This window comes from Pongo abelii, chromosome 9, assembly GCF_028885655.2.
Source record: "Pongo abelii isolate AG06213 chromosome 9, NHGRI_mPonAbe1-v2.0_pri, whole genome shotgun sequence".
In the NCBI taxonomy this organism is placed as follows: domain Eukaryota; kingdom Metazoa; phylum Chordata; class Mammalia; order Primates; family Hominidae; genus Pongo; species Pongo abelii.
In genome coordinates, this window is record NC_071994.2 from 111206492 (window position 1) to 111227670 (window position 21179).

The following is a 21179-nucleotide window of genomic DNA, read 5'->3' on the forward strand; positions in this document are numbered from 1 at the left end:
ATGCTTAACTTTAGAGATGTTTATAAATGATAACAATAAATACTTCTATATAGCAAAAAGAACCTTTAAATGATGGCCTATTTAGGGTAATCAATGCTGATTATAACTAAATTCCCATATAAAATATTTTGAGTTCTTTTTTTGTTTTAATTATTAAAGTAAATGTCTTTAATTTCTGTGTATGTATATAACTCTCTCCATATATATATATGGAGAGAGAGAGAGTGCGAGCAAGCACACACGAGAGAGACCTACAGATATTTTAACTTATAGCTAGCCCTTCGCATGGCACTGTAGGATAGTAAAAATTACTGTGCTAACTGAAACTGCTTAGTAGGAAAAAGAATGATTATTCTGTGACTTTTTAGAACTATTGTCAAAAGACTCAAAACTCTTACTGTCACTTATAAGTATACAGGGAAAAGGGGAAAATAGCGAAACTAATACGTATTTACTACGAGAAACCTTTAGAATTAAATTTATTTTTTTCTTTCTTTTTTTCTTTTTTTCTTTTTTTTTGGAGATGGAGTCTTGCTGTGTTGCCCAGGCTGGATTGCAGTGGTACAATCTTGACTCACTGAAACCTCTGTCTCCCAGATTCAAGCAATTCTCCTGTCTCAGCCTCTTAAGTAGCTGGGACTACAGGTTTGTGCCATGACGCCTGGCTAATTTTTGTATTTTTAGTAGAGACACGGTTTTGCGTGTTGGCCAGGCTGGTCTTGAAATCCTAGTCTCAAGTGATCCGCCTGCCTCGGCCTCCCAAAGTACTGAGATTACAGGCATGAGCCACCACACCCAGCCTACGTTATTTCTTTGTTAAAAAAAAATATCAAGACCCAACGGTAAAATGACAAATAAGGCTAGGCATGGTGGCTCACACCTGTAATCCCAGTATTTTGGGAGGCTGAGGAGGGCAGATGGCTTGTGCTCAGAGTTTGAGACGAGCCTGGGCAACGTGGTGAAACCCCATCTCTATACAAAAATTTAAAAAATTAGCTGGGCGTGGTGGCATGCACCTTAGTCCCAGCTGCTTGGGAGGCTGAGGTGGGAGGATCGCCTGAGCCTGTGAGGTGGAGGTTGCAGTGAACAGAGATCTTACCACTTTACTCCTGCCTGAGCAACAGAGTCAGATCCTGTCTCTCTCTCTCTCACACACACACACACACACACGACAAATAATTAAAAGCAGGCAAAGGATTCGAATTGACATCTCTTCACAGAAGATAGACAAATGGCCAATAAGTGCATGTAAAGATACTCAACATCATTAGTCATTAGTTAAATGCAAGTGAAATGCTCAACATGTTGGCTCCTGCTTATCCCAAATATTTTGAAAGGCTGGGGTGGGAGGATCGCATGAAGCCAGGAGTTAGAAACCACCCTGGGCAACATAACAATACCCCATGTCTACAAAAAATACAGAAATCAGCTAGGCATGGTGATGTGTGCCTGTGGTTCTAGCTAACTCAGGAGGCTGAGATGGGATGATTGCTTGAGCCCAGTTCAAAGTTATAATGAGCAGAGACTGTGCCAGTGCACTGCAGCCTGGGCGACAGAGTGAGACCCTTTCTCAAAAACAAACAAAAAAACCACAAAGAGATACTACTTTATTCCCACTAGGGTAGCTAAAATAAAGACAGACGATAACAAATGCTAGTAAGGAAGAGGAGAAATTGGAACCTTCGTAAGTTGCTAGTGGGGACATAAGATGGTGCAGACACTTTGGAAAACTATTGGGCAGTTCCTTAAAATGTTAAACATAGAGCTGACCCAGCAATTTCACTCTCAGGTAATTCATTTGAAGAGAAATGAAAACATATGTTTCATGTAAAAACTTGTAACAAATGTTCATGGCAAGATTACTAATAATAGTCAAAAAGTGGAAACAACCCAAAATGTCAGTGAGCTAATGAATAAAATGTGATTTATCCATACAATGGAATATTTTTTGCAATAAAAAGGAATGAACTACTAATACATGCTGCAATATTAGATGAACTTTGAAAACATAATGCTAAGTGAAAGAAGACAATCCCAAAGACCATATCATATGATTCCACTAACGTGAAGTGTCCAGAATAGGCAAATCCACAAATTCCAGGAGTTGGGGCCAGGAGGGGAAATGAGGAGTGACTATAAATAGTATGGGGTTTCTTTTTGGGGTGATGAAAATGTTCTAAAATTAGATAGTGGTGATGGTTACACAGCTCTGTAGATATGCTAAACTTCATTACATTGTATATTTTATTTTTATTTTTATTTTTTATATTTTTTTGAGACAGAGTCTCACTTTGTTGCCCAGGCTGGAGTGCAGTGGTGCGATCTTGGCTCACTGCAACTTCTGCCACCCAGATTCAAGCGATTTTCCTGCCTCAGCCTCCTGAGTAGCTGGGATTACAGGCACATGCCACCATGCCCAGCTAATTTTTGTATTTTTAGCAGAGATGGGTTTCACCGTGTTAGCCAGGCTGGTCTTGAACTCCTGACCTCAGGTGATCCACCCGGCTCGGCCTCCCAAAGTGCTGGGATTACAGGCGTGAGCCCAGCCAAATTGTATACTTTAAAATGGTAAATTTTATGGTAGATAAATTATCTGACACAGTAAAGCTGTTAATAAAGAGTAGTTTGAATAGCTTTTGCCTTGTTTTGTAACTTGACAGAGTAAGCATCTTTTCTTTGCCTTGGAGAGTTGTCACACCCCCTGTAATTTGGATCATCTTCTAGCATTTTATCTTTTGGGCTTTCAGTGTCATGAAATACTGCAAATTCCTTTATAGCATTTTTGCCAGGATCACTTCCTCTAGGGTATCTTATCTTTTTTGTCACTTACCACTTTTATCTTTTATGTTGATAATTTGCTTTCACTAAGTTCCTCAACACTGGCATTGTCAGCTTTACAATCACAGTCAGCTTTCTTCTATAACTCCATTTATGTTCTATTTTATTTTCATTTCCAGCATTATCACTTTTCATTTCCTCTGTTTACTTTTATTATCTTTGCCAATTATCTTGTTTGATTATTCTTTTTTGTAAGTAGTCATGTGGGTTTATTACTGGAAGACAAGGAGGCAATGAAACTGCATACTTTGCTGTCTGTGGTTTAACTGAATAAACAAATGACTAATAGGTTGTGTTTACATTTTTAAAAAATTTATTTATTTAATTTTTTTAAGAGACAGGATCTTCTGATGCCCAGGCTGGAGCACAGTGACACAATCAGAGCTCAAACTCCTGGGCTCAAGCAATCCACCCACCTCAGCCTTCCGAGTAGCTGGGACTATCTCGGCAGTATGCCGCCATATCCTGCTAACTTTTAAAATTTTTTTGTAATGATGGGGGTGTCACTGTGTTGCCCAGGCTGGTCTTAAAATCGTGGCTTCAAGTGATCCTCCTGCCTCAGCCTCCCAAAGTGCTAGGATTACACAGCATGCCAACTAATAGATTTTGAAAGAAGTATTGTGGTTAGTCATTGTTACTTTTGTCATGATTTGTGGATCAAAGAGTTAGAAATAAAGTTTTTACTTCATGCAGTTACATTTATTATATAGTGTCAACTGAAAGTTGAGCTTTGTTCTTGGAGAATTGGTATTATTTAACTGTACTGTGGTAACTGAAATTCATACATACTAAAATTGCGCAAAGCAGGGACCCCTTGTAATACTGTATTTTGTTTCTAAGTAGCAAATTTCATAGGTATTAGACAATAAAATTCTAATAAATGAGAAAAATTTTGTATTAAAACATCTAAGACTTAGTTTTTCCACTAAAATTTTTCCCAGTAGTATATCAGATTATGTATTTATTACCTCTTCCTTCTTTGGTTTATATTTATAGGAAGTTGGTATGCCAGCGGATTATGTAAACAAGCTTGCTAGAATGTTTCAGGACATAAAAGTATCTGAAGATTTGAACCAAGCTTTTAAGGAAATGCACAAAAATAATAAATTGGCATTACCAGGTATTATTTTATAATTACATGTATATATTTTTTAAACTTAGAAGAATATCTTTGTTTTCCAGTAAATTAAAAATAAACCTCAGCAGTAATAGATCGAAAGATGTTATGAAGTCCGTTTCCGTGGAGACAGCTATCAAAGCAGTGTGTTAGATTTACAGATCTTTATTTCACAACAAAAGGACACTTTTAACAAAATCTTTATAGTCTTATTGATTTTTCACCCAAAGTTACCCTGTATTTATTTTGAATTTTATCCATTGTTAATTTACTTTATATTCCTGATATTCTTCTCTATAGCTGATTCAGTTAATATAAAAATTCTGAATGCTGGCGCCTGGTCAAGAAGTTCTGAGAAAGTCTTTGTCTCACTTCCTACTGAACTGGAGGACTTGATACCGGAAGTAGAAGAATTCTACAAAAAAAATCATAGTGGTAGAAAATTACATTGGCATCATCTCATGTCAAATGGAATTGTAAGTACATAGTGTGTTTGTTATTTCAGCTTTCAGTTTGGATGAAAGTAGCAGGACTCCACAGAATTGCTTAAACAAAATAGATTTTTGCCTCTCTCACATGTAAAAGTTTGAGCAGAAATAGTGAATTTTTTTCATGAAGCTATTAGGGACATAGGCTTCTGGTTATACCATCATGCTTAAGATACTGCCCTTGTCTACAGAATTCAACATGATCTCAGCTATCTCAGTATTCCTGGCAACAGAAAGCAAAAGGTGAGGGTAGCTTATACCTTTCATTAGGGACAACTTCTAGAAGTTTCCTCTGTCATTTCCATTTGCATCGGCCAGTACTCAGTCACTTGGCCACATTTTGTTATATGGAAAGCTGGAAGATGAGCATGTATTCTGGGCAGTCATTAACGTCTTCTAAAATGTTTATTACTGTGAAAGAAAGAGTAGATATTGGAAGACAGCAACCTTTTTCATATATAAATTCATGTCATAGATATTAAGAGATAATCATCATGAGATTCTTATTTATTAAAAATCTATTTTATCTATTATAGATAACATTTAAGAATGAAGTCGGTCAATATGATTTGGAGGTAACCACATTTCAGCTCGCTGTGTTATTTGCATGGAACCAAAGACCCAGAGAGAAAATCAGCTTTGAAAATCTTAAGCTTGCAACTGAACTCCCTGATGCTGAACTTAGAAGGACTTTATGGGTTGGTTTATGTTTTTTTGTTTTTAAGACTGTATCCTCTCATGTAGCAGAAAATATATGATTGGCTTGTAATATATTAGTAAAATTCATAACAGTTTCAGAATGTCTTATCAAGAAAAATAGAGGCTGGGCACAGTGGATCATGCTTGTAATCCCAGCACTTTGGGAGGCCGAGGTGGGCAGATCACTTGAGGTCAGGAGTTCGAGACCAGCCCAGCCAACATAGTGAAACCCTGTCTCTACTAAAAATACAAAAATTAGCTGGGCCTGGTGGTGCCTGTAATCCCAGCTACTTGGGAGGCTGAGGCAGGAGAATCGCTTGAATTCAGGAGGTGGAGGTTGCAGTGAGCCAAGATTGCGCCACTACACTCCAGCCCAGGCGACAGAGTGAGCCTCCGTCTGAAAAAAAAAAAATTACACACATACACACACACACACACACACACACACGAGATATTTATGGAAAAAATAAATTGCAAATAGGCAAGTTACCAAGGCAGAGAAAAGTGCTTGAAAAAAAAGGAGAGGCCAGGGGCAGTGGCTCATGGCTGTAATCCCAGCACTTTGGGAGGCCGAGGTGGGAGGAGAGGATTGCTTGAACTCAGGAGTTTGAGACTAGCTAGGCAACATAGTGCAATCCCATCCCTAAAAAAAAAAAAAACAAATTAGCCAGCTTGGTGGCTGTATCCCCAGCTACTTGGAAGGCTGAGGTGGGAAGATTGCTTGAGCCCAGGAGGATGCAGTGAGCCACAATCACACCACTGCACTCCAGCCTGGGCAACATAGTGAGACCCATCTCAAAAAAATTCTTTTTAAAAAAGAGAAAGATTGAGTTGGTTTTTAAGTGTTACCTGTGAGGAATGTGACCAGCTATGTACTTTTTTTTTTTTTTGAGACACTCTTGTCACTCAGGCTGGAGTGCAATGGCGCAGTCTCAGCGCACTGCAACCTCCACCTCCAGGGTTTAAGCGATTCTCCTACCTCAGCATCCCAAGTAGCTGGAATTACAGGCACGTGCCACCACACTCAGCTAATTTTATATTTTTAGTGGAGACGGGGTTTCACCATGTTGGTCAGGCTAGTCTCAAACTCCTGACCTCAGGTAATTTGCCTGCCTCGGCCTCCCAAAGTGCTGGGATTACAGGCCTGAGCCACCGTGCCTCAGATACATACTTAATTTTTATACTGAGAATGTGTTCAAAGATTTTATGATAATCAAAAATCTAGAAGAAAACTTTGGTCTGTTTGAGGACTTGTAGATTGTATTCATTAGCCCCCTGCTCACAACTACATTTTATTCCTACTCTATAGACTTCTTAAAAGTTCCAGTTTTTTTTTTGTTTTTTTTGAGACAGAGTGTTGCTCTGTCCTGCAGGTTGGAGTTCAGTGGCACAATCTCAGCTCACTGCAACCTCCACCTCCCAGGTTCAAGCGATCCTCCCACCTGAGCCCCCAAGTAGCTGGGACTACAGGTGCATGCCCCACGCTGGCTAATTTTTGTATTTTCAGTAGAGACGGGGTTTTACCGTGTTGCCCAGGCTGGTTTCAGACTCCTGAGCTCAAGTAATCTGCCTGCCTCAGCTTCCCAAAGTGCTGGAATTACAGGTGTGAGCCATTGCACTTGGCCTGAAGTTCCAAAATTAATTATTACCTATGGAGGAAATAGCTGGTATATAACTGGCAGATGGGGTTTACTGTGGTCCTGTGTGACCAATCCCAGTTTCTTGTCTTACTGTAAAGAGAGCATTTATTGCTTTCCCATAACCAACTCTTTTCACCTCCTCTCTTTCCTCATTATGCATTCAAATGTTATATTCATGGACGTACCAAACATTTTAAGTTTGTGTTTGTAATCTTTTTCTTGCCTATGTTGATTATGTGGGAGAATTGATCTTAGTATTCCATACTGTTTATAGATGCTGATTGTTTTCTCCTTATTCTTCATAGTCTTTAGTAGCTTTCCCAAAACTCAAACGGCAAGTTTTGTTGTATGAACCTCAAGTCAACTCACCCAAAGACTTTACAGAAGGTACCCTCTTCTCAGTGAACCAGGAGTTCAGTTTAATGTAAGCTCGTTAGTTGATCTAAAATAAAAACACCTTGTTTGAATTTTAGCACTTTGTTTTTTGCAAAATAATTGTTTTCCTTACATTATATTTAAAACATTACATACTGTCATCAGTCTAAACTTAGATCATTTAGTTGTTTATGGAAAATATTAATCAGATGTTTACTTCTTTTCTGTATTTTTCATTGATACATTTTTGGTCTCTGACATTATACTGTATTGCATTTCATCTTTCAGGTTGATATCTTTTTGTGCTCTAAAGCAACTTTATTCAGAGAAAGTGTTTTTTGCATTTTTTGTTTTGTTTTTGTTTTTTTTGGTTAAGACCCAGTTAGGCGGTAACACTGAATCATAACCCATATATCTTCAATTAGCTAGTCACTTTCATGGCAATATAAAATATTAACTTTTGTTTTTACAGAGAATGTAATCACTGGTTTTGTTAACAGGTTAGTTATCATGTTTAAGGAAAATACATAGAGTTTGTTTTAAAGCAATATGTAGGTTATTTGTCATTTAACCTTTAAACAGTTCTGATATTTTAGCATATTTTTAAATCTTTTCTCTCAGACATTGTTGCTATAATAGGATTTTTAAGGTGTTTTTCACCATAAAATATTTGATTCAATTCTTTTTGTAGAAAAAATGCAAAGGTTCAGAAAAGGGGTAAAATCAACTTGATTGGACGTTTGCAGCTCACTACAGAAAGGATGAGAGAAGAAGAGAATGAAGGAATAGTTCAACTACGAATACTAAGAACCCAGGTTTGTAATGTTGACAGAATGTCTGAAGTTTAAAAAAAAACTTAGTTTTTTTTTTGTTTTTTAAATTTTGAAATCTTTTTTGAATTTAAAAGCATGTAGGGCCTAAGTGCAGTGGCCCACACATAATCCCAACACTTTGGGAGGCTGAGGCAGGAGGATTGCTTGGGCAACAAAGTGAGATCTTGTCTCAATCAATTTTTTAAAAATATATTAAAAATTTCCATTCCAGTTGAAATATGAATTCCAGTTTCACATTCCATTTTAATGTGAAATTAGGAAACTTATTTAGAACCAAAAAAGTTCTCTAATATTCATTTCTTCTTTTAAAAATAGTTTAAAACTAGGATTAGGATTAAGACCTTCTGAATATAATAAGTAACACCTACCCATGATTATTTTTAATTTTAGAAATAGTCCTTTTAAAACCAAATTTTTCAACTTTTATTATTTTCATTTAATACTATTTGAAACTTCTGGCCAGTGTACTTTTTTTTTCTTTCTTTCTTTCTTTTCTTTTCTTTTTTTTTTTTTTTTTTTTGAGACAAGGTCTCACTGTGTTACCCAGGCTAGAGTGCAATGGCACCATCTTAACTCACTGCAGCCTCAACTCTCTGGGCTCAAAGGATCCTCCCACCTCTGCCTCCAGATTAGCTGGGACCACAGGCATGTGCCACCACACTCAGCTAATTTTTGTATTTTTAGTGGAGACAGGGTTTTGCCATGTTGCCCAGGCTGGTCTTGAACTCCTGGGCTCAAGCAATATGCCTGCCTTGGCCTCCCAAAGTGCCTGGATTACAGGTGTGAGCCACTGTGCCTAGCCCAGTGTACTTTTTAAAATATGAAACAAGACGAAAAGATTAAAAATGCGTATTACCTATAGATCATGTAATAGGATAATGTAGCAGAGAAAAGATGAATGAATAAAAACCAATTGCATTTCTATGTAGCAATAAATAAAAGGAAAATAAAATAAGAAAAATACATACACATTTTTTAAAAAGTACTGTGTAGGAGCTGTATGAAAAGAGTGGCCCTTTACTGGGAGATTCAGAAGGAGAGTTGAATAAATAGAAAGGTTGAGCTCTTTTTTTGTTGCTAAAATTTTTAGTTGTAATTTAGACACAATGGAATGTATCTTTCAAAGTATAATTTTCAGTGAGTTGTGATAAATATATATACCTGTGTGAACATAACCCAATTAAGATACAGAACATTTGTGTCACACCAGTCATCTCCCCATGCTTCCAGGCAGGCTCTCCGCCTACCCCAGCTGATTCTTATTACCATCACTTGGTTCTGCCAGTTCTAGGTCTTCATATAAATGGAACCAGACAGTATGTACTTTTATGTCTGACTTTTTTTGCTCAACATGAAAAACTATATTCTTTCATTATAAGGCTGAATAACTTAAACAAAAAAAAAATTTTTTTTTTTTTTAATGGACTCAAGCGATCCTCCTTCAGCCTTCCCAGTAGCTGGGACTACAGGCACATGCCACCGCACCTGGCAGCTAGGCTGAATAACATAAAAGATTGGTTTTTCTGATATTAATATCAAGTTCAAAATTTTAAAATTTCATATGAAAATTCAACTAGGAATATTTTTGGAATTTTACAAATTGAGTCTCAGTTTTTTATCAGAATAAGTAAGAATGATGGAGAAACTTAAAAAAATAAGAAAAAGGTGGTAGTGGTGGAACTTGCCCTGCCAAATACTAAAATATTTTAAAAATCTGTAGTAATAAAATAAAACAGTATGGCAAGAAGATTAATTGAAGTAAATAACTTTAGGCTCGGTGCGGTGGCTCACACCTGTAATCCCAGCACTTTGGGAGGCTGAGGCGGGCAGATTGCCTGAGGTCAGGAGTTCAAGACCAGCCTGGCCAACATGTTGAAGCCCTGTCTCTACTAAAAATACAAAAACTAGCCAGCTGTGGTGGCGCACGCCTGTAATCCCAGCTACTTGGGGATGCTGAGGCAGGAGAATTGCATGAACCTGGGAGGCAGAGGTTGCAGTGAGCCTAGATTGCGCCACTGCACTCCAGCTTGGGCAATAGAGTGAGACTCCATCTCAAAAAAAGCAAACAAAAACAACCAAAAAACCTTACTCTGTAAGTATAGAAGAATTTATACAATAAAGGAAATAATTTCTATGACCTATGGAAAGAAAATGAATTATTCACTAAGTGGTGTTGGGAAATTTCTCTGTTTGGAGGAAAAGTAAGAAGATATTCATAGCTAGGCCAGGATAAACTCCTGGAGTAAAGAGTTGAAATGTGGCCAGGCATGGTGGCTCACGCCTGTAATCCCAACACTTCGGGAGGCCGAGGCGGGCAGATCACAAGGCCAGGAGATCGAGACCATCCTGGCCAACATGGTGAAACCCCATCTCTACTAAAATACAAAAAACTAGCCAGGTGTGGTGGTGCATGCCTGTGGTCCCAGCTACCCAGGAGGCTGAGGCAGGGGAATGGCTTGAACCCGGGAGGCGGAGGTTGCAGTGAGCGGAGATCGCGCCACTGCACTCCAGCCTGGCAACAGAGCAAGATTCCATCTTAAAAAAAAAAAAAGGAGTTGAAATGTATAAGCGGGTGTAGTCGTACGGTAACATGTGCAGAGAAATTGAAGTCCTTTTGTTTTGTCTTAATGTGACCCATAATTATGTACAATCCAATAATCTAAGGTGTCTTTAGGTAATGCTCAGACTTTATTTCCTCCTGATCCTACTCCACTCATCCCCATTGATTGCTATTTGCATAGGTGGCATCTGGATATATTGTTTATCATCTTTGGGAATTTGGCTTTCTGTTGGTAACTGCTGCTGTTGTCTATAGCAGGTGAATTTATGGTTCATTCTTTTTCTAGTTGCTAAGGGCCCCATGGCCTCTTCCCTGCTCTCTTTCCCCTGCTCTTACTGAGCTCTTGAAGCCTCTGAGACTCCACTACATCTTCTGTGTGGCTCCTTGGCCTACATGGCACACTGTCACTGTTCTCTGCAGAATAATGGCAGGATCACCTTGCCCTGTCATTAAAGGCCCTGCGGCAGGTCCATTAGCTCGAAACTCTTGCTGTCACACTTGGGAACTGAGGGAGAGTCAGAAGTGCAGATTATTTCCCTCATACTATGCTACTCTTTAAGTGACCTCCAGCATATTAAATGGGGACCAGGGCCAGTGTCCCTCTGCTCTCTTTTCCTCTTAGGTTCTCTAACTACCACCTTCACCTCTATCTAAGGAGAAACTGGGATGTTTACAAATGCCTCTGCTTTTCCTCTGGGTTCCTGTAATCTTCAGGTGCCTGAAGGAACACACTTTCCTTCTTCCTTCTTCCTCTCTGAACCCCTGACATAAACCCCAATTTATGATGATCAGGAGCCTGGTATCTGAATACCATCAAGGGTGAGAGGAATTCACTTGACCTTCTGGTGTCATCATATCTTTTATTTATTTTTGTTTTGTTTTGTTTTTTGAGACGGGGTCTCACCCTGTTGTCCAGGCTGGGGTGCAATGGTGTGATCTTGGCTCACTACAACCTCCACCTCCCAGGTTCAAATGATTCTCCTGCCTCAGACTCCTGAGTAGATGGGATTAGAGGTGCTTGCCACCACGCCAAGCATTTTTTGTATTTTTTGTATTTTTAGTAGAGATGGGTTTCACCATGTTGGCCAGGCTGGTCTCAAACTCCTGACTTCGTAATCTGCTCCCCTTGGCCTCCTAAAGTGCTGGGATTACAGGCGTGAGCCGCCATGCCCGGCCTATTTTTCTCTTCTTTTGAGACAGGGTCTCATTTTGTCACCCAGGCTGGAGTGCAGTGGCGCAATTTCAGCTCACTGCAACCTCTACCTTTCAGGCTCAAGTGATCCTCCTGCCTCAGCCCCCTGAGTAGCTGGGACCACAGGCGCATGCCACCATACCCAGCTAATTTGTTTTTGTATATTTTGTAGAGATGGGGTTTCGCCATGTTGCCTAGGCTGGTCTCAAACTCCACGACTCAAACGATCCGCCCACCTCAACCTCCCAAGTTGCTGGGATTACAGGCATGAGCCACCCTCCCTGGCTGGTTATCATATCTATACAGGGGAAGTTGAAGGAGTTTTTCTCTTACTGAATAGTGCCTGACTCCCAAGTCTGTTGATTTGCAGCAAAATTATATTTTTAAATGTTAAAAGCAAATGTTACTTCTTTTTCTATTTTGACATTTATTTTACAACAAACTCTAATCTGTGCTAAGATAGATATATGCCTTTTGTTTTGGAGACAGGGTCTCAGGCTGTGGTGCAGTGGTGCGATCTCAGCTTACTGCAACCTCCACCTTCCAGGCTCAAGCAATCCTCTTTCTTCAGCCTCCTGAATAGCTGGGACCACAGACACACGCCACCATGCCTGGCTAATTTTTGTATTTTTTGTAGAGATGGGGTTTCGCCATGTTGCCCAGGCTGTTCTCAAACTCCTGAACTCAAGCAATCCACCGACATCACCCTCCCAAAGTGCTAAGATTACACACATGAGCCACCACACCCGGCATATACATGCCTTTTGTTGGGTAAAGAGAGAGCTTGTACTGGAAAAGGTAAAAGAGAAAAGAATATTTAATGATTTTCTGATAACTCTTATTGTAAACTTAACAGTAATTAAGGAAATCATCAAGAAAAATTTTGATAAAATGACCTAGATGAAAAAGATTTATTTCTTTAGAAACTTAAAAACGACTGGGCATCGTGGCTTACACCTGTGATCCTAGCACTTTGGGAGACCGGGGCAGGGGAGTATTTGAGTCTGGGGGTTCAAGACCAACCTGGACAACATAGCAAAACCTTGTCTCTGTATTTAAAGAGAAGAAGGAAAAAAAAAACCTTAAAAACATTTAATTGAGTCAATATAAACTGAAGATAATATTTGTAGCAAATATAATTAATCTGGTAAATATATAAAGAGTACTACTTAATGACTTTTAAAACAGACCCCACCTGACCTGTACTGCTATACAAAGAAATAACTGAATACAAGGGAAAAATTCGGTGTAAGGGGTTTGTTATATTTTAATTAATGTTTAACATGATACCAGGTTATATACACATTGTTTTCACAGGTAAGATAACTTTTAAGAATGTGAATGGCATGGGAAAAAACGAATTGAAGGAAATAATATTAAAACGTTAGGTGTAGTTTTCTTTCAGCAGAGAAGCAGAGGTAATTTTGCTTTTCCTTATTTTTCAAAATCTCTATAGTCAGATTTTTTAAAAATATATACTTTAAGTTCTGGGATACATATGCAGAATGTGCAGGTTTGTTACATGGGTATACACGTGTCATGGTCGTTTGCTGCACCCATTAACCCGTCATCTACATGAGGTGTTTCTCCTAATGCTATCCCTCCCCTATCCCCCCACCCCAATAAGCAGATTTTCTTTTATGGGGCATGAGAAAATAAAAGATGTTTTTATTTGTTAAGTAAAAGATACTAGTCTCAACATTAATCCCCTACTGATTATTATTCATTTGGGTAGATGTTGGATAGAGGATGAATATGCATAAAAAGTCATTTTTCGGTTTGTTGTACTTAAAATAATTTCATATATTAATGCACTTTTATTTTTATTTTTTCTTTTAGGAAGCTATCATACAAATAATGAAAATGAGAAAGAAAATTAGTAATGCTCAGCTGCAGACTGAATTAGTAGAAATTTTGAAAAACATGTTCTTGCCACAAAAGAAAATGATAAAAGAGCAAATAGAGTGGCTAATAGAGCACAAATACATCAGAAGAGATGAATCTGATATCAACACTTTCATATATATGGCATAATTTTGAATATCATGGACAATATTTAGAACCCAAATTTTGGAGTGCTTGGGCAGAAAGTTGTAAAGTTTGTGCTGGAGAAAGGTGTATTTGGACTTTGATTACATAAATATTAAAATCTCTGCCTTACCTTACAAAAACAACTATATTTTGCCAATCACATTAGTTAGCATGATGGCATTCCCTTCATGTTGCACACTCTTTAACAGCATGCTGTTTTGTGGAGAAACTTGCATTCATGAAGAGCCCATTATCGACTTTTAAAAGTGAATTTGATTTGTACCCACCAGGAGAAATATAGTTGGGAAGGGTGAGGGCGGGGTTCTTGTTGCTTTTTTCTCTTTTTTCCTCTCTTAAAAAATGTACTTGCACAAGGAAGGATCTTCAGATATTCATGCACTGAAAAATGCTGTTATCTTTTGTTTTTAAAAAATGCAATTAAAACTAGAAATAGCACTCTTGGTTTCTTTTGATGAAAAGAGTGAGCTGGTCAATGCAACATTGGGAAACGGCAGATGTAGGTGAGAAGTTAAGTATTTAATAGTATCAAATTGTTCAAACATTGCTCAGTATAATAACTGGATTTTAATGGTGACCTAAAAATGGTATTAAATATTTTCAACTTTCAAATGTTGGTTTTCTTTAAGCAGGAGACTGCTATTTTAGTTGTTGTTAAATGATAAGGATTTTTTTTTTTTTAAATATGGCTGGAGAGCTTGTTTTGAAAAGTGAAGCTTATATTAATTGTTGCTTCAATCGTTTAAAAAATTTATGGAGATAGGTAGGTCATTATGATTGCAGAGCCAAAATAGCAAAACAAACATATTAAGTGTGTTTACTAAACATATTGTGTGTTTACTAACACACTTAATGTTTATATACCTAATATTTATTATGCCATATCTGAATTTATTAAAAACAACACAGAAAGCTCCTGCTCTGATATAGTTACGTAACTGATCTCTTCATCTGTAGCATAGAAGTATTTTGGTATTTTAAGGTCTCATGATTAGGGATTTGTAGCCTCAGGTTTGAATCAGTCACCTAGGGGTAAGAGAAAAACCACAACATAAGACCTGAAAAACAGAAGCAAAATTGTTGCACTCTTAATACGAGCAGTAAACTTGCCAAATATATGTACATATATATTTATATATTTTAAAAATAAACATTTTTTAAATCGTCAGAAGGCAACATTTACCATGTTCCTTTCAGTCTATCCAAAGTAGCAACTTACCTAGTTGCTGGCAACTGAATACCCAGAGTAGTGGAAATTTTAGGACTTGAGGACGTGAACAACTTGAAAGAGAAAATTTATTCCCCTTGGGGAAAGAATGGCTCAATGTGGGTTTTTATTCATTGTGGTGCACGTTTCAAATTTTCTTGCAAATTATTTTAAATCTTGTTTGATGTTAAGTAATATTTTTAAAGTATGGTTTTTGAAGATAGTAGGAAACGGAGTACAGAAAGGCATACAGTATTATGTTACAGTGGAGTGCTTTCAAGAGCATTTCATAGGATCTGTCCCCATCCGAAGAGGCTTTGTCAACTGCCTGCTGAATGGAAGGAAAGCAACTTTAAAACATTTAGAGTTTTGCTGAGTATAGCCGAATGCCTGTTCTGAAACTCATAGGAAATTAGAATTTTGTTTAAAATTTTACACTTTAAGGTAGCAAATGTCAATTATTAGACCGAGCATATTGTGAAGAATTAAACTAAAATTAGTACGTACAGTTTTCTCTGATTAGGTGACTGTTCATAATGGGTATATTTGGAATTTAGAAGAAATAATTTTGTAGTAATTGTGGCCCTTATATTTAACAGATAATTCAGCATTGGCGTATTTGCTTGTCCCAATACAAGAATGCCAAAGGAGTAAACAGGAAAAATTGCCGTCCATTTAAAAAATTTAGGTTTGTTGTTTTAAACCATAATTGTTCTCAGAACTTTTTTGGAACTTCTAATTTTGGGTCATTTAATTTAAGAATGAGAGTCATGATGTTTTGATTTATGAAGGCGAATTTAATGCAAAAGTGGGTAACACTACATTCATAGCAAAGTTTTTTATTAAATTTTATAAATTTTTAATAGCGAATTATGTCCTAATTGTATTTTGGGGAATGAACAGCAGCAAATACTGTAAACGTACAGTTTTCTTTTTTTCTTTTTTTTTTGGTTATGTATACAAAAGTTTTAACTACTTTTTGGTGTTTATGAAAACCATTTAGTTGACAAGGTGCCTATGCCATTGTTAAATTTTCTTTAAGTAATTTACTTAATTTAAATTACTTAAATTAGATTTAATTTAAATTAAATTACTTAAATTAGATTTGCTAATTTAAAAAAAAATGAAAAAAAATCTTACCAGCAGTTTGTAAAGGTCTGGAATCACAGTTGGCATCCTTTATTCACATCTCTTCTCTCCAGTGTGCACTTAAAATTGGTGCCGAGCAGGGATAAAACCTGCAGTTAAGGGAAAAGAAAATCCAGCCTCCCCCTCCAGAAAAAAAAAAATACATTTAATTTTTAAAAATTAGTGGTATGGCAATAAGACACTTCAGAGGCTATCTTAACCTCTGAATACCCATTTTCTAGTTTAAAGACGGAGACATCCCATCTGGAAAACGTTAACTTGTGTTGCCATCTCGTTGCTGGAGTAAGTAGACATAAGACAGAGTTTAGGAAGTAAAAATATAGAAAAATTTTGATGGTCACAATGAGATAAATATTAGAATATTACTATTCCAATGATTAAATGAGAATCTTGAAATAAATTCTGAAGTCTTCCAATTTTTACATTTATTGGAGGGGTCCCTGAGTTCTGTCAACTTTTTCATTTAAGTCTCTTGCTCTTATTTTGTGCATAAATGTTAAACCTTCCAAAAATGAAATGTTAGCTTTCTTTCTTTTACTTTTTATTAAATTTAATAGAAAATATGACCTGAGTAGTTAAAAAGTATTTTGCATTATTTGCAGTAAGATGTCTCTAGCACTGCTCAAAGGGCAAATTTTAAAACTTCAGTCTGGGTGAAAGATTTGCTAGTTTTACAGAAAGATTTGCTATCTTAAACTCAAGCTGGTTTTTCTGTTCTCATGTAAGTGACTGGGATGCTGTCTTATGAATTCTTCCAAGGTCATGTTTGTGAAATAAACATTACATGAGAGCTTTCCTGTCATCTACACTATATGTTGTCTGGAGTGTTGAACAAATTTATTTTAGTTCCTAAGTTGTAATCTATCCTCATATGGTCTATACGATTTTGAATGTGTGCCACTACATACTGAGATGATAATGCTGTACAATTTTAAGTGGTAGCAGTTTCTGTATGCAGTAGGCTGAAATATTTTGATGAACTGCTTAATTTTTGGATTTTATTTTTTAAGTTGTATAATTTATTTTCTTGCAAAATAAAAATGTAATATAAAAGCTTTTACCTATCCAGAAAATGTTGATGTTGTACTATAAAATAGTTACAAAGAGTTTAATTGAAATTTTTATAGTAGGTATATTTTTAAATTTGAAGGTAAATTAATCTCAGCCAGCCTTAGGAATCAGAAATATGACAAGTAACCCACTTATTTATATTAGACTTCAAATTCTAATTCAAAATGAGAGCAGTCAGGAATGTAGCTTTTCCACTGATGATAGCATGTGGCTATATGCCTGGAAGAGGTTAAAAAAAAAAAAAAAAAAAAAAAAAAAAAAAAAAATTCCAACCTGAAAGTGATTAATATATTCATCAACTAAGATAGGCTATGTCATAACAAAATTCAAATTTTATAGCAGATAAAAGTAAAAAATGGGCCGGGCTCAGTGGCTCACGCCTGTAATCCCAGCACTTTGGGAGGCCAAGGTGGGTGGATCACCTGAGGACAGGAGTTGGAGACCAGCCTGGCAAACATGGTGAAACCCTGTCTCTACTAAAAATACAAAAATTAGCCGGGTGTAGCAGCGCCCACCTGTAGTCCCAGCTACTCGGAAGGCTAAGGCAGGAGAATCGCTTGAACCTGGGAGGTGGAGGTTGCAGTGAGCCAAGATTGTGCCACTGTACTCCAGCCTGGGTGACAGAACGAGACTGTCTCAAAAAAAAAAAAAAAAAAAAAAAGTAAAAAATGTAAAACATATCATTTCACATTTTGGATATATTTGAAAATTTGTGAAATACTTATTTTTGTTTTTTTTTATTTTTTTGAGACAGAGTCTCACTTTGTCACCCAGGCTGGAGTGCAGTGGCGCAATCTCGGCTCACTGTAAGCTCCGTCTCCCAGGTTCATGCCATTCTCCTGCCTCAGCCTCCCGAGTAGCTGGGACTACAGGTGCCCGCCACCACACCTGGCTAATTTTTTGCAGTTTTAGTGGAGACAGGGTTTCACCATGTTAGCCAGGATGGTCTCGATCTCCTGACCTCGTGATCTACCTGCCTCGGCCTCCCAAAGTGCCGGGATTACAGGCGTGAGCCACCGGGTCCGGCCTGAAATACTTATTTTTAAGCTAGAAATAGTTAGCAATAAGGTTGTGAAACTGGACAGATAATAGCGATTAGTTACTGATCAAGTGAACAATTTAATAATAAAACTCTGACTATAAGAAACTTGAATTGCATACAGGGACTTAATTACACAGAGGAACTAAGTTTAAAAGAAATTTCAGGCTGGGCGCGGTGGCTCACACCTGTAATCCCAGCACTTTGAGAAGCTGAGGTGGGCAGATCACTTGAGGTCAGGAGTTTTAAGAACAGCCTGGCCAACATGGCAATACCCCGTCTCTACTAAAAATACATACCTGTAATCCCAGCTACTCAGGAGGCTGAGGCATGAGAATCACTTGAGTCTGGGAGGTGGAGGTTGTAGCGAGCCGAGATCGCACCACTGCGCTCCAGCCTGGGCAACAGGGCCAGACTCTAATTCATTCGTTGATTCATAAATAAATAAATGTTATAGAGCTCCTTTACATTGAGGGATCATTTCTTGTTCCTACTGTAGTAGTCACTAAATGTTTTGGACAGCTGGATGGAGGAACACATTTGACTTCATAACGACTCTAAACTCAACCTTGAACTTAAACTGGCATTTGGGAATTTGGGGTTGGGGGAGGAGTTGACTTGGAAATGAAGCTAGAGAAGGTATTTTCTCAGTGTAAAATTTCGTCTGAAGCAAGAAACAGATTTCATTTAAACCAAGAAACTAAGCTTAAGCTTTTGGGCCCCTTGTACAAGGCCCTGGGAGGGGGAGCCCTACAAGTTTTGTATTTTTAATTTTGTATTTTCTTAAAGAGGGTCCTCAAAATATCAAGTTGGATTCAGCCCTGTTAAACCTCAATGTAAAAAGGGCACATAATAGGACTGAATGAATGATAGCACATGTGCCTGAGAATATAGTTCAATGTTTTAGTTCTTTTTTTTGTTTGAGATAGAGTTTCTGTCACCTAGACTGGAGTGCAGTGGCACAATTGCAGCTCATTGCAGCCTTGAACTCCTGGGCTCCAGTGATCCTCCCACTTTAGCCTCCTGAGTAGCTGGGACCACAGGCACACACCACCATGCCTAGGTAATTTTTTATTTGCAGAGAGGAGGTCTCACTATGTTGCCCAGGCTGGTTTTGAACTCCTGAGTTTGAGCAATCCTCCTCCCTTGGCATCCAGGAGTGCTGGGATTACAGGCATGAGCCACCGCACTCGGCCAATATTTTACATTTTAAGTGTGGAGATTTTATTTCCCATTCCCCATTCTGGGCTATACAATAGAATATGGACTTTTTATGTCACTGAACTCCTGTTTTGACAGTGTACAATCCAGAGCAGGGTGACAATTGAGATTAACAATTGATGGTGAGAGTTGAGTTCCAGACTTTGGTGAACATCTGATTAAAGCAAAATACATGCATACAAAAATATAAACAATTGCATATATAAATGTTAAGAGTTAACACACCCAAGCTTAGAAATCTTTAATAGTGATGTCCTAGAGTGAGTAAAATGAGTAACAGCTTGCTTTGTGGATTGGTCATGGCCTAACTTCAGGAGTGCTGATCCAAACTTTGATTTGCTCTACTTACCTTGAGAATAACAGAAGACTTCTCTGAGTGTTAATGGCTTCTTGCTATTTTACTTAATAATAAAGGAAATAGAGTATTTCCTTTTTTCCTTTATTATGCTGTAATTACTGAGCCAGACTGATACTGTTTAGATTTTTCTTCAGCAGTGCTTGATGGTCGAGGTGTGGCTCACACCTCTAATCCCAGCACTTTAGGAGACTGAAGCAGGAGGATCACTTGAAGCCGGGTTCAAGACCAGCCTGGGCAACATAGTGAGGCCCCCATCTCCACAAAAATGTAAAAATAGCCAGCGGTGGTTGGTTGCACAAACCTGTAGTCCCAGCTACTCAGGAGGCTGAGGCTGCAGTGAGCTGTGATTGTGCCACTGCACTGCAGTCTAGGCAACAGAATGAGACTCTGTCTTAAAAATAAGTGGAACTTGGGAATACTTTAACATGTTTTTTTTCCATGGCTGCTAAATGCATAATTATTAATATTTTCCCCTACTCTACCTTATCTCCTAAATTCTCAGTAGATGATATTGCTTTGAAAAAATAAACAGAGAAAATAAGGCCTTCAGGCATGAACTCTTAACTTGCCTTTTCTCCACCTGTAAACTTTACCTCTAATCATGTACATCTTCATCTGCCTGCCTGTCTCAGAGGAAGAGATGACCTCACTTGTTGCTCAAGACCAACTATTTTACCTTTTTCTGAATTCCATCCTCTCCTTCCCGCTGTGTTTTGCCTTTTAAATATCTCCATCGCCTAAATGTCTCAAGACATTCTTCTTTTGGATATTTTTTTCTTCGCCTACTCCAGTGGCTCTCCATTTTGGTCCACAGACCAGCAGCATTGTCATTTGTTGGAATTGTAAGTTCTTGAGCTCCACCCTAGACCTACTCAATCAGAAACTTGTTCAGGTGAAGCCCAACAATCTGAATTTTAAGAAGCCCTCTAGATGATACTGATGACAGTCAAGTTTGAAAATCACTGGCCTATATACATACTGAAGTACCCACCATGCTTGAAAAAAATCCCCTCCCCTTACCTCGGTCATGCTATGACCTTATTTTCCCCCTTCCCTTCTCTGCTAAACATGTTGGAAGAGCATTCCACAGTCTTACTGTCTATAGATCTTTTTGAGATAGGGTCTTGCTATGTTACCCAGGCCAGACTAGAGCATAGTGGTGTGATCACAGCTCACTGCAACCTCTATCATCTGGGCTCAAACGATGCTCTCACCTCAGCCTCCCGAAGTACCTGGGACCACAGGTACATGCCACCGTGCCTGGCTTTTTTTCTTTTTTAATTTTTGCAGAGATGGGATCTTGCTGTGTTGCTCAGGCTGATCTCAAACTCCTGGCCTCAAAG

The 21179-nt window shown here is 38.0% G+C and overlaps 1 protein-coding gene across 1 annotated transcript in view; it reads left to right on the forward strand.

Annotated features, from left to right (window-relative positions):
* CUL5 (cullin 5) overlaps positions 1-16275 on the forward strand; it is a 98501-nt gene extending 82226 nt beyond the window's left edge. Inside the window, 6 exon segments of the mRNA NM_001132119.1 lie at positions 3835-3958; positions 4256-4431; positions 4980-5141; positions 7088-7206; positions 7849-7972; positions 13582-16275. Of these exon segments, the coding sequence (NP_001125591.1) occupies positions 3835-3958; positions 4256-4431; positions 4980-5141; positions 7088-7206; positions 7849-7972; positions 13582-13776 (900 nt within the window). The 3' untranslated portion in view covers positions 13777-16275.
* The last annotated feature ends 4904 nt before the right edge of the window (positions 16276-21179 follow it).